The 10,809-nt window shown below is 30.5% G+C and overlaps 1 protein-coding gene across 1 annotated transcript; it reads left to right on the top strand.

Annotated features, from left to right (window-relative positions):
• Positions 1–1,557: 1,557 nt before the first annotated feature.
• On the top strand, positions 1,558–8,926 carry LOC123659830 (myb-like protein X). The gene is made up of 6 exons (XM_045594999.1): positions 1,558–1,771; positions 2,522–2,639; positions 3,285–6,225; positions 6,921–7,189; positions 7,520–7,718; positions 8,748–8,926. Exons 1-6 carry the CDS (start codon positions 1,558–1,560, stop codon positions 8,814–8,816), a joined length of 3,810 nt encoding a protein of 1,269 aa, XP_045450955.1. The 3' UTR covers positions 8,817–8,926.
• The last annotated feature ends 1,883 nt before the right edge of the window (positions 8,927–10,809 follow it).

The following is a 10,809-nucleotide window of genomic DNA, read 5'->3' as shown; positions in this document are numbered from 1 at the left end:
GGTTTCTGTGTCGAGGTTCCGGAAACGCACAGAATATACAAATACAAAGGCCTAGACCACGGCAAGGGCAAATATCTGTATGGCCAATACAAATATCAATGTCATGTGCGGGGATCGAACTGGCAACCGCTAATACCTCTATATAATTGTGTTTGCAGGCAAACGAAGAAAAACCGACTTCAATTATATCGACGAGTAATACAACGTAGGTAGACGAAAAAATAGTCAAGTAAATACGCATTATCAAAGATTACTCCCAAAAGTTGTAATCAGATCTCGATAAAATTTAAATATGACCACATGATAAACATCGGCTTTCAATTAAATTAAAAATCATCAAAATCGGTACACCCAGTAAAAAGTTATGCGGATTTTCGAGAGTTTCCCTTGATTCCTCTGGGATTCCATTCACGCCAAAAATGACGTGAACTGAGGTAGTAGTGGAACTGTATTAGCCCTTAGTCGCCTCTTACGGCACCCACAGGAAGAGAAGGGGTGGCTATATTCTTTAATGCCGTAACCACACAAGCAACATGTTTATTCTAAACTTAATTTTTTTTTCTAATGTTTACGCGAATTTTACTCATTTAAATGAAATAACTTTTTCGGATTGCAGATTCAGATTCAGCAACCATGGTTACGGGAGTACCTTCCGTGACCATGGTTGCTGTAAAGTATCCGAAACGTCGGGAATCTAAAAAGTTAATAAACCGCGATAAAATCCAAAAAGGTGTTTCACTTAATAATTTTTTCATAATAAGTTGTTTATAAATATTAGATTATGATTTTCGTTCGTCATCGCTCCAATTAATTTTATTTGTAGTTCACAAAATAACACTCGAGCGTAGAACAGAACGCTATATTATTTTAAACTTGTTTATGAAACGGTTTTTGTAATGTCAGTTTATGAACACTGAATTTTGTTTTGTTTTACTTTTAAATAGTTTGTTTTGCAACAGAAATGATCATATTTGGTTAAGTTACATTTGTTTGTGGGTGAATTTGTGGAATTGTATTCCTGTTCATATTGTAGTGTAAGTATTTTCAAGTTATTGAAAGTTTTATAGCTAAAAAGTTGTTATAAAATATCAATAAATCATAAACACATTTTGTAGTAGCATTCACAAAACTGCTAGTGCATAAGCTAACTTAACAGTATATAAGTATTATTTGTAGAATGTTTTCTCTTTTTTGTGAGTTATACAACGAAAGGGAAAATATTTTCTTGAAATTCTTCCATTGAAACATATAAAATATGTATTAATACAATATTAATGACGTCCTTCGTTCAAGTAAATTCATAACTAAAAACTAGCTTCCTTAATTAAGAAAATATACTATGTTGATTATCTACTATTTTGCATCTAGTAGAATGAATTTTTCTACTAATGGTGGCCTGCAATCGCTTTTAGTCATAAGGCTGCCATTGTTGTTTTGCTATAAATTTTCTATAATTTTGTATTTCTAAAATTTATGCCATCAATTATTAAATACTTTTTTTTTTCTTAATGTATAACATAAATTATAAAATAATTTTTTATGTTTGCAGTAACAAAAATGAATACATCTAGAATACCCTCTCCCGCTCGCTCACTAGGTGTAATATCAACACCTCGGAAACACACGCCACGTCGTAGCCGCAGCGTGTGTTCAGCCAAATCAAATGTGTCAGTTCGTCTAACCAAAGTGATATCTGATTCATTTCAAATATCACCAATATCAAACAGACGATCTGTGTTAAATGACGATACAGACATTGAAATCCCAGGACGTAAGTTATTGAATATCTTGTCATGATTTTTATTATAGAGATAAGAACAACTTAGATTTCAGAACTTGGCTATCGCTACTGAGATTTTAAAGGAGGAAGGCAACTTGTCTTTGAAAATATTTAGTTCTACGTTGTAAATGAAAAGTACTGCATATTGTAAATTAAATGCTAACTATACATGTATGCCAACAGACTGTATGACAAATTAAGCTGAAGCTATAATCTTCTATTGTAAAAGAGGTCTATTATGTTTTTAGCCGATGTGTGCAGTTTTACCCTTATTTACTTTAATGATTGTTGCATTAGAGTGACACTGCTTTTCACTCCAGGATTGTGGGCTTAATTCATTCAGAACAATTGACAATTTGTGAATATTAAATGTTGTTATAGAATATAGATACTATTCTCTATGTATTGAACTTTACACAAATAAAAAAGTTTTTACTTTAAATTACAATTTTTTTACATGAGAGATAAAAAGCAGATAACTAAGCAAATAATATTTTTATTGTTGTTTGGTTACATTATTGTTATATTTAGTTTTATATGCAAATGTAGTGTTTACAACATAAAACAGAAAAGTAAATTAAAACACAACTTTTCATGACCTACTTGAATATGAAATTGTAAACAGTTACATATTTTATACCATTTATAAAATTAAGAATAAGGTACCTACAAAACTTATAAAATTAAGAATTAGCCCTTTAAATATATATGCAATTGTCAAAAAAAAGCTAAATATTTTAGGTAAAAGTTGGTGGAAGAAATTGGGTGAGAATTCTAGAGACATGATGGATTTATTGGATAATAAGGACATAGCTGAGGTCAATAATGTAGCTGAGGAATTTGATGTGGAAATTTTAAGGTTTGTTTATTGTAGTTTTTTTTTTTTATACTTCTTGTGTAATGTGAAAAACTTTACTTATAAAATTATATAAATTAACAGTATTTGATTTAAGTTCCTTAAGATAATAATTATATCTTATATATGTATTTCTATTTTAATACTATGCAAAAAGTCATAAGTAAACTAATGGTCTATTTATACATATATTATCAGTTTACCAAAAGTTGTTACGCTAAAACATTTATTACAAAATGGAAACTAAGTGCACAATTCAGTAGATAAACATTATACCAGTTATCCAAATAGCAAATAAACAAATGCTACAAAACTTACAACAAGTACATCTCTAAAAAGGACAGCAAGTAGCAGATGGTAAATCGACAACATGGCTACTGAAATGTTGAAATGTGGTGCCAAATATATCGATCTATTTGCTTTTTTGTAGTAATTGTATAATATCTTACATAGCCGTAAAAATGGTGAGTTAAGGCTCAAAATCTATCTTTGAAAGGAGGATGCAGGAGATAATTGGTTTTCTAGGATATAAATAATTTTTAAGTTTACAGATAATATGTACATGTAAATTTTACAGTCTTTATGATGTGTTTTTTTTATTATTTCAATATAGAGATTTTAATTAAAATAAAACAAATTTTTTTTCAGCCAAGAAAAAAAGAACTACAGCTTAGATTTACCAGAGAGTAGTGACGGAGAATCAATTAACAGTATAGTGATACCTCAAAGAAAGCTTTTCACACAGAAAGAGAATCAAGTTCAAAAGAAATTCGAACATATTATTGACAATAGAGAAACATTAGCCAAACTGCAGAAGAGTCACTTTGATCAAGAGAAAGATATTGATGTTGGCCCAAAAAACCTATTTAATAAAGCTTCAAAACCAAGAACAAAACCTGCCTTTCCTGCTGCCTTATTAAATGTATCTTCGAAAGCAGTTAATAAGACGAAAGAAATGCCAGCGCCGGAGGTTGAAGGACAAGTTCGTAATCTTTTCGGTAATCGACCAGGGATGAAACGTAAAAATTTGTTTGCTGACTTCATTGTATCTGAAAGTGAAGACGAAATACCGGACATACAACCAAAAGTGTTTGGATTTCAAAAGAACGCACAAAAGCGTTGTGAAAATTCAGCCTCGCGGGGTGTAGGTCATTCTCCTACATCTAGTATTGATTTAGAATTAGATGACTGGAAACTCCTTCCGTCTTCAACAATGGTTGAAAATCAGTTTGAAGAAGCAACTACTCCAATTAAACGAGCAAAATTAAGCAAATTGTCTGAGGCCAAAGAATCAGAAACTATGAATACTAATAGCACTGTAAATAAAACTAGGCAGTCAAACAAATCAGCTACTTCAAAGAATAAATCGAAAACTTCTATGTCGAAACTAAAAGATAAAAAAGATGAAGAGTTGCTTTCTGCCTCAAAAACGAAAGAAGATTTATTAAAAAGTAAAAATAATCTAAGTTTAAATACTTCAAGCAATGTTAGGATGACGAGAAATAAAAGTAAATCAATAGAAAGTCCTCTCAAAGTAGAAGAACATACAAAACTTCATAATAAGTCAAAAAATAAATCACAATCTCATTTAATCACTCCAATGGAGGTTCAAGAAGGAGATAAAAATACTGAAAATAATGAAATTATTATGAAAACAGGCTTGAACCAACAAGATTTTGAAAAACAAAATAAAAATGTAGCCGCAGCAGATGCTCCTGAAGAAGATGACGAGGATTTTACTTTAGAGTATGATAATGATGATGAACAAGTCAATGAACCACTTGCTGCTGATAATATTGAAAACAAATCTAATGAAAATATTAATTTAATTGATGAAGAAAGAAACAAGACACAGTCTAATAAAGATAAATTGGATGATGTACATGTTGAAAAGCAAAAAGACGATAATAAACAACAATACTTCAACACGAGCTTAATTAAAAATTTCAATAAACAAAATAAAAGTGCAGATAAAGTGAAAGAAATTAATCGATCTCAAAGTAAAGGAAAACAGAAGCAAAGTCTTTCTGATTCCCAGAAGAACAACTCTCGTAAATCTAAAAACGTTACCTTGGATGAAGTTCATCAAAAAACGAAAAATGAGTCTCGAATAGAAAAAGACAAAATGGACACTGAAGAGAAAAATGTTACTAATGACATTGAAAATACAGATGAAGGAGAAAATATAAATGAAAGTACCCAACACAACGAAAGTACACAACGCAATGATAGTTCAAAAACAAACGATGAAATCGATTCACAAAATGAAACTGATGAAACAGATGAAGAAAATGAACAGCAAAATGAAAGTCAACAACTGGGTAATGAAAATGAAGAACAAAGAGAAAGTACTGATTCGAATGATGATAATGAAATACGAAATAAAAGTAAAGAATCGGAGGCTGAAATCAAAGAACGAAATGAAAGTACACAATTAGACCATGAGCGTGAACAACAAAATGAGAGTAGTCAATCGAACAATGATATACAAAATGAAAGCATTCAGTCAGATGTTGAAAATGAAATTGAACAAGAAAATAATCATGAAGATGTCGATGAAACAATTATAGAAGCAGAGGAAGAGGAAACTGAAAATGAACAGGATGAAAGTGAAGATGAACAAAAAACCGAAGAGCAGGTACAACAAGATGAAAGTGAAGCTGAACAGGAAACTGAAGAACACATACCACAAAATGAAAGTGAAAATAATAATTCTAAAAACCAAGAGCAAAGTGACAGTAAATCTAATCACAGTGAAACAGAGGAACAAGAAAATGAAGCTATGGAGATTGAACACGAAGAAGAATATGAAAGCGATCTTGAAGAACAAAATGAAACTGAAAATCAAGAAAGTGAAACTGAAAATCAAGAAAGTGAAACTGAAAATCAAGAAAGTGAAAATTATGATTCAGATGACAACTTACAAAATGAAAGTAATTTATCTAAGAATGATGAGCAAGAGGAACAAGTTGAGTCAGATCAAGTACAAAACGAAGACGTTCGCGAAGAAAATGAAGTAATTGAAACATTTAATCATGATGCTACACTACGAAATAAAAAGAAAGATCCAACAATTGTTAAGTCACCAGAAGTAATATTGCACGATAAGACAAACCAAATGGAATCCTTTACAACCGAAGGTCGTAACACAAGCATTAGGAAAACAAAGAGCATAATTAAAAACCTAAATATAAAGCCAAGTCTCGCTCCAGTGAGAGAAAGTACAGGTTTTTCAGACGGTACAAGAGATTCTAGTGCTGAAGGTTCCGGTTGGGATTCACACAGAACAACTCGCAAAACAATAAGATTAACTCTAGGAAAAGATTTCACGCCTCGAAAATCTCTACGGGCTTTAGTGATGGAAAAATCGGCTAAACGGCATACTAATATTAATGAAGTTACAACAAAAGTGCCACAAGCTAATTCGACAGAGCTACCTGCGTTTGATTCGTATGAAGATGCGGCGGAAATGAATGAAATGGTTGAAGAACCTTCAGACCATGAGATTTCTGCAAGGACGAGACAGACTACTTTAGAAAACTACTTGCAGAAGATTAAACAGGAAAATTTGGAGAAGAAACGTAAAATGGTTTGTATTTTTTATTATACCTATGTCATTATGTCGTTTTTATTCCTTCTGAATTTGTAAACTTGTCAGGTTAATTGAAGTTTATACTATTTATAAATCAATGTGTGTCATTTAGTAGCTTCAGATATTTCAGCATGAATAATGAACACAAAAACTGTTTTTTTTTTTATTTTATTAGGATAATATCAAACCTCATTTTGATTTTATATTTTTATAAAAAGAATTATTTGGTAGATTTCGACAATTTATATTGTACACTAACTGTGCCCGCGACTTCGTCCGCGTTGAATTTAAAAAATATTATTGTTCAGTTTGCAGAGTTACATAATAAATAAATTTATAAAATAAAAGTAGCCTAAGTTACTCCTTATTACATCAGCTATCTGCAGTCAAAGTCCCGTCAAAATCAGTCCATCTGTTTCAGATTTTAGCTGGAACAAACAGACAGACATACACACAGAAACAAAAATTGTAAAAAATGTTATTTTGGTGGTACCTTGTATACATCGATATGCATTTAGTAAAAAGCACACGACAAAAGGCACTCTTATTTTATTTATTTGTATAGATTTTATTCATTACAATTTGTACTTTGATTGAGTGAGTAAAATATATTTGCATATATTATAAAATCTATTTGAAAATCTTATTAAAATACCTTTATTAGTCATATAATTTTTATTAATAATTTACAGGAAGAAGAAATCAGAGCTTCTCTGAAAGCGCCAACGAGAGATATTTTTAATCCTTTCAAAGTTCCTTTGAAGCCTGTTAGACGTATAAAGCCGGTACAAAATAAACCAAGACCAAAACAGACAAAACCGTCGGCAATCCCATTAAATATGTTACCTCCAGAAGTATTGGAAGACATGAAATATAAGCCACCTAAGAGATTCCAGCCAAGTAATGCATCATGGATCACGAAAAGATTGTATAAGTTCTTAGAAAACAAATTGGAGCCCAAGTAAGTTGAATTTTCTTATTCAATTAAATTCTTAACTTTATGGCCCGTTCACTTTTGGATTCTATACTCCTGTAAACAAGAGGAAGTTACAATTTTTGCACACTGTATCATTCCGTAGGTTCTTTTTTTAAATCTTTGACGCAGTTTTGCCCTATTACGCCCCAACAAATCAGATTTGACGATTTGCACCATCTTAATGTTTCCAATCTATCACTTCTATATGTGGCAATATACCTGGATGGAGATCGAAATAGCCACCTGTTTAGACACTATCCACTCGTATATACTGTACTCTAAAAACAGTTATTATAATTAAATAAAAAATTCCAGATATGACTACAAAGCTCGGATACGAGCGGAACGACTAGTCGAGCTATTGTACGGTTTTACTCGCGAAATCAAACGAGGTCCCAGTGATCAAGCCATCGACACGCTCAAAAAGGAAATGGCGAGACTAGAGATTGTCAAGACACACTTTGATTTCTACGAATTCTTCCATGAATTCATGCCGAGAGAAATACGAGTTAAGGTGACATACTCGTAATATCCATATTTTTATTTATGTAATACAGGTAAATTAAATAAGACAGGCACGCGTCAGATACTCAAATTGCGCGTGTAGTGGCTCGCAGACATACATAAATAAATAATAATAAATACTTCCCACTCGAAGTGCACGTAAACCTGACGGTTCTGGTTTTAATCATAAACTAGGTAACTTGGTAGCTATTGTTACACGTAGTAGGTAAACTATTTGGTAACTCGTAGCACAGTAACAGAGGATTATGCTCGAACTCTTATCCTCTATGGAAAAAGGAGTTTTTCCTCAGCAATGAAAGCGGGTAGTCACAAGGGTCGTCAATTAATCACGAAATGTTTTTAGCAGCTTTTTAACCCCTCTACACAAACCCTCGGGTGACACGTGGTGAAGCTAAGACTACCCCCCTCCCCCTAAATCCAATAACTAATAATAATATGTATTTTATTCAAAAACGGGATATTTACCATGTTTTTTTTATATCCATTTTGCGGAACTCCATATTTCAATCAATCAATGTCGAAATATTAAGCTCCGGAAAATGAAAATAAAAATAATGGTATATATCCGGTTTTTGAATAATTTCTGCAACAAAAATAGCCATGTTAATTTAAAATCTAATATGTATTATTTTGCAAAGTATATTGAAATTTTTATAACACGTAGTATCTTTATTACCTGTATAATCTTAAATTTTAAAATTAGCATTGTGATACTTTCTAGACATTATGGTTGCAAGGTGTGTTTGTCGTTCTTTTTGGTTTTGACAGCGCGTTCACTGAAAAATAAATCCACGTGATATTAAACCAAACCCCCCGCCCCATTTTTATTATTTTGTTATTTTTTTTCTTCAACCCTCACGTGATTAATGTCATACGATCCTTATACGTAAGCGACGCGTCAAGATGCGACTCTGCCGTTGCCATGTGACGTCACCCTTAAAGGTGTAATTATTTCAATTTTTCCGCTCAAATATAACGATTCATATATAAACCGTTTAATATCAAAATCTTGTTCCAGGTTGTTCCCGACATTGTAAACAAAATATCCTTACCAAGGGGCGGTGTCTTCTCTGAAATTTTACAATAACTTATAACTATATTAATGTTCTTAATAAGTGTTATTATAGAATAAACTTCCGGTTAAGTTTGTAATTAATTATTGATGAATGACAAGTAATTACAGATAATGATTTCAAACTTTTTTTGTTATATTTATCCTAATCTCATCTTGTATATAAATCAAAAAGAAACGCTTAATACGTTGTTCCACGCAAAGTCAAAGAAGACAAACTATTCGGATAATTTTTCTGTAAAAAAAATTACACAGTAAATAATAAAAAAATCATCGATTATTTAAACTTCACGCGTTTGACAGTTCAAAGAGAAGACAACATCTTTTGATTCAGTAGGTCAGTAAAAAATGGATACTTGAATCAACGGTTGTTTTAGGAAAAAAATAAAATACATAAATTATCTAGGACTTCTTTATTCGAAAATAGGATTACGAATGTACACCCTATACATACAACGGAGCACCATACACATACATAGATCGCAATTACATAGGTACATATTGTGGGATATAGAAGATTTATACATCATTAATCATATCGCTGCCTCATCATTGTAATTAAAATTTTAAAAGCACTTAAACATCAGATATGACGATTACAAATAATACACATTTTATTAAGCTATTTAGCATTATTAACTTAAAAAAAAAACTTAATGTCATAAAGCTAAATACATACAATAACTCCATCTCTCATCTGAACTTATCGTCTAGAAATTAAAGCTCAGATTTTTTAATGTCTTATTCGAAATAGTATTGCATTAATTACAGACATATAACATTCAATTATATTTTAAACAAATTTTATTATGCAAATAATACTTCTAAATATTTAACTAATTTGAAACATGTACATCAATCATAATCAAATCATAAGACTGTAATAAATACATTTTAAAATATAGAAAAAGTTTGAGGCAGGGGCTTTAGTATAAAATGTGTAACTGACTTTACATTCTATAGATACTGTATTATTAAAGCGAAGCTTAGAAAATTATTTGATTCGCACCTACATTGAGAGACAATAAATTACATGAAATCTTATACAAAATATTGTTCGAGATTGACCCGAAATTCTGTAAGAAAAATAAACTTATGTACACTATAGAAATTTTAAAAAATGTAGCGAATGTTGTAAAATATTCAACTATTTGTGTTAATAAATCTACATAAAGCTATGTGTTACTTGAAACAAAACAAAAATTACTATTACAAAGATATTATGTAAAGTTTGGATTCATAAATACGTTAAACATTTTATGAATACATTGCACTACATGTTTCAAATATTTATTGCAGTAAGACGACAAAAAACTGTTAACATTCATTCCATTAACGAAAATTGTAATAAATCTAGATATTATAGATTAGTGTAGTAAACGCACAGTGGTGCATATTCGTGACTGGGGTTGCCATTAGTCTTAAAAATTCATTAATTTATGACGAAAAAGATTTAATGCATAGTTTGTAAAATTTTTGAAGTGTTTTTTTTTTTTTAATGTGTCAGTAATGTTATTTGTGACTGAAAGGTTTTTTAAAAACTTACAAAAGTCTATCCTAATGACAATTACAAGGATTAATATCGCCAATTATATTTTATGATTACATACATTTTCGTACAAAACGGTACAAAATTGGGTAAAAATGACTTTGGCACTACTAAGACACAATTTCGAGGGTAATAAGTTAATTGCTTATATGTAAATTACTAATAAGGTTTAATTTATTAGAGGATTAATGATAATCAAATGGTAAAATTATGGTTATAGAATTAATATGAACATAAGTCAATGCATTTTATATTTAGGCATATAAGGTATATTTTAAAGCACTAAATTTTACTAATGTTACAGTTAAAAACAAGCTTTTTTTCAACATTTTATAACTATTGTTTGCTTAATAACTATAACGGCAGTAATCAATTTAAAAATAAAAGTTGTGACATATATCTTCATACTAAATATTAAGATATTATTATGAAGTAAATTAAACCTAAATTAATTAAAAT

Source organism: Melitaea cinxia, chromosome 14, assembly GCF_905220565.1.
Source record: "Melitaea cinxia chromosome 14, ilMelCinx1.1, whole genome shotgun sequence".
Lineage (NCBI taxonomy): Eukaryota > Metazoa > Arthropoda > Insecta > Lepidoptera > Nymphalidae > Melitaea > Melitaea cinxia.
Note: the sequence above shows the minus strand (reverse complement) of the source record. Positions and strands in the feature narration are given on the sequence as shown.

Bases quoted from the DNA above. Each gene is read 5' to 3' on its own strand.
- LOC123659830 (XM_045594999.1), top strand. From the start codon at position 1,558: ATGAATACATCTAGAATACCCTCTCCCGCTCGCTCACTAGGTGTAATA. The intron at 1,772-2,521 runs GTAAGTTATTGA...TAAATATTTTAG, and splicing joins AGACATTGAAATCCCAGGAC to GTAAAAGTTGGTGGAAGAAA. The intron at 6,226-6,920 runs GTTTGTATTTTT...AATAATTTACAG, and splicing joins TGGAGAAGAAACGTAAAATG to GAAGAAGAAATCAGAGCTTC.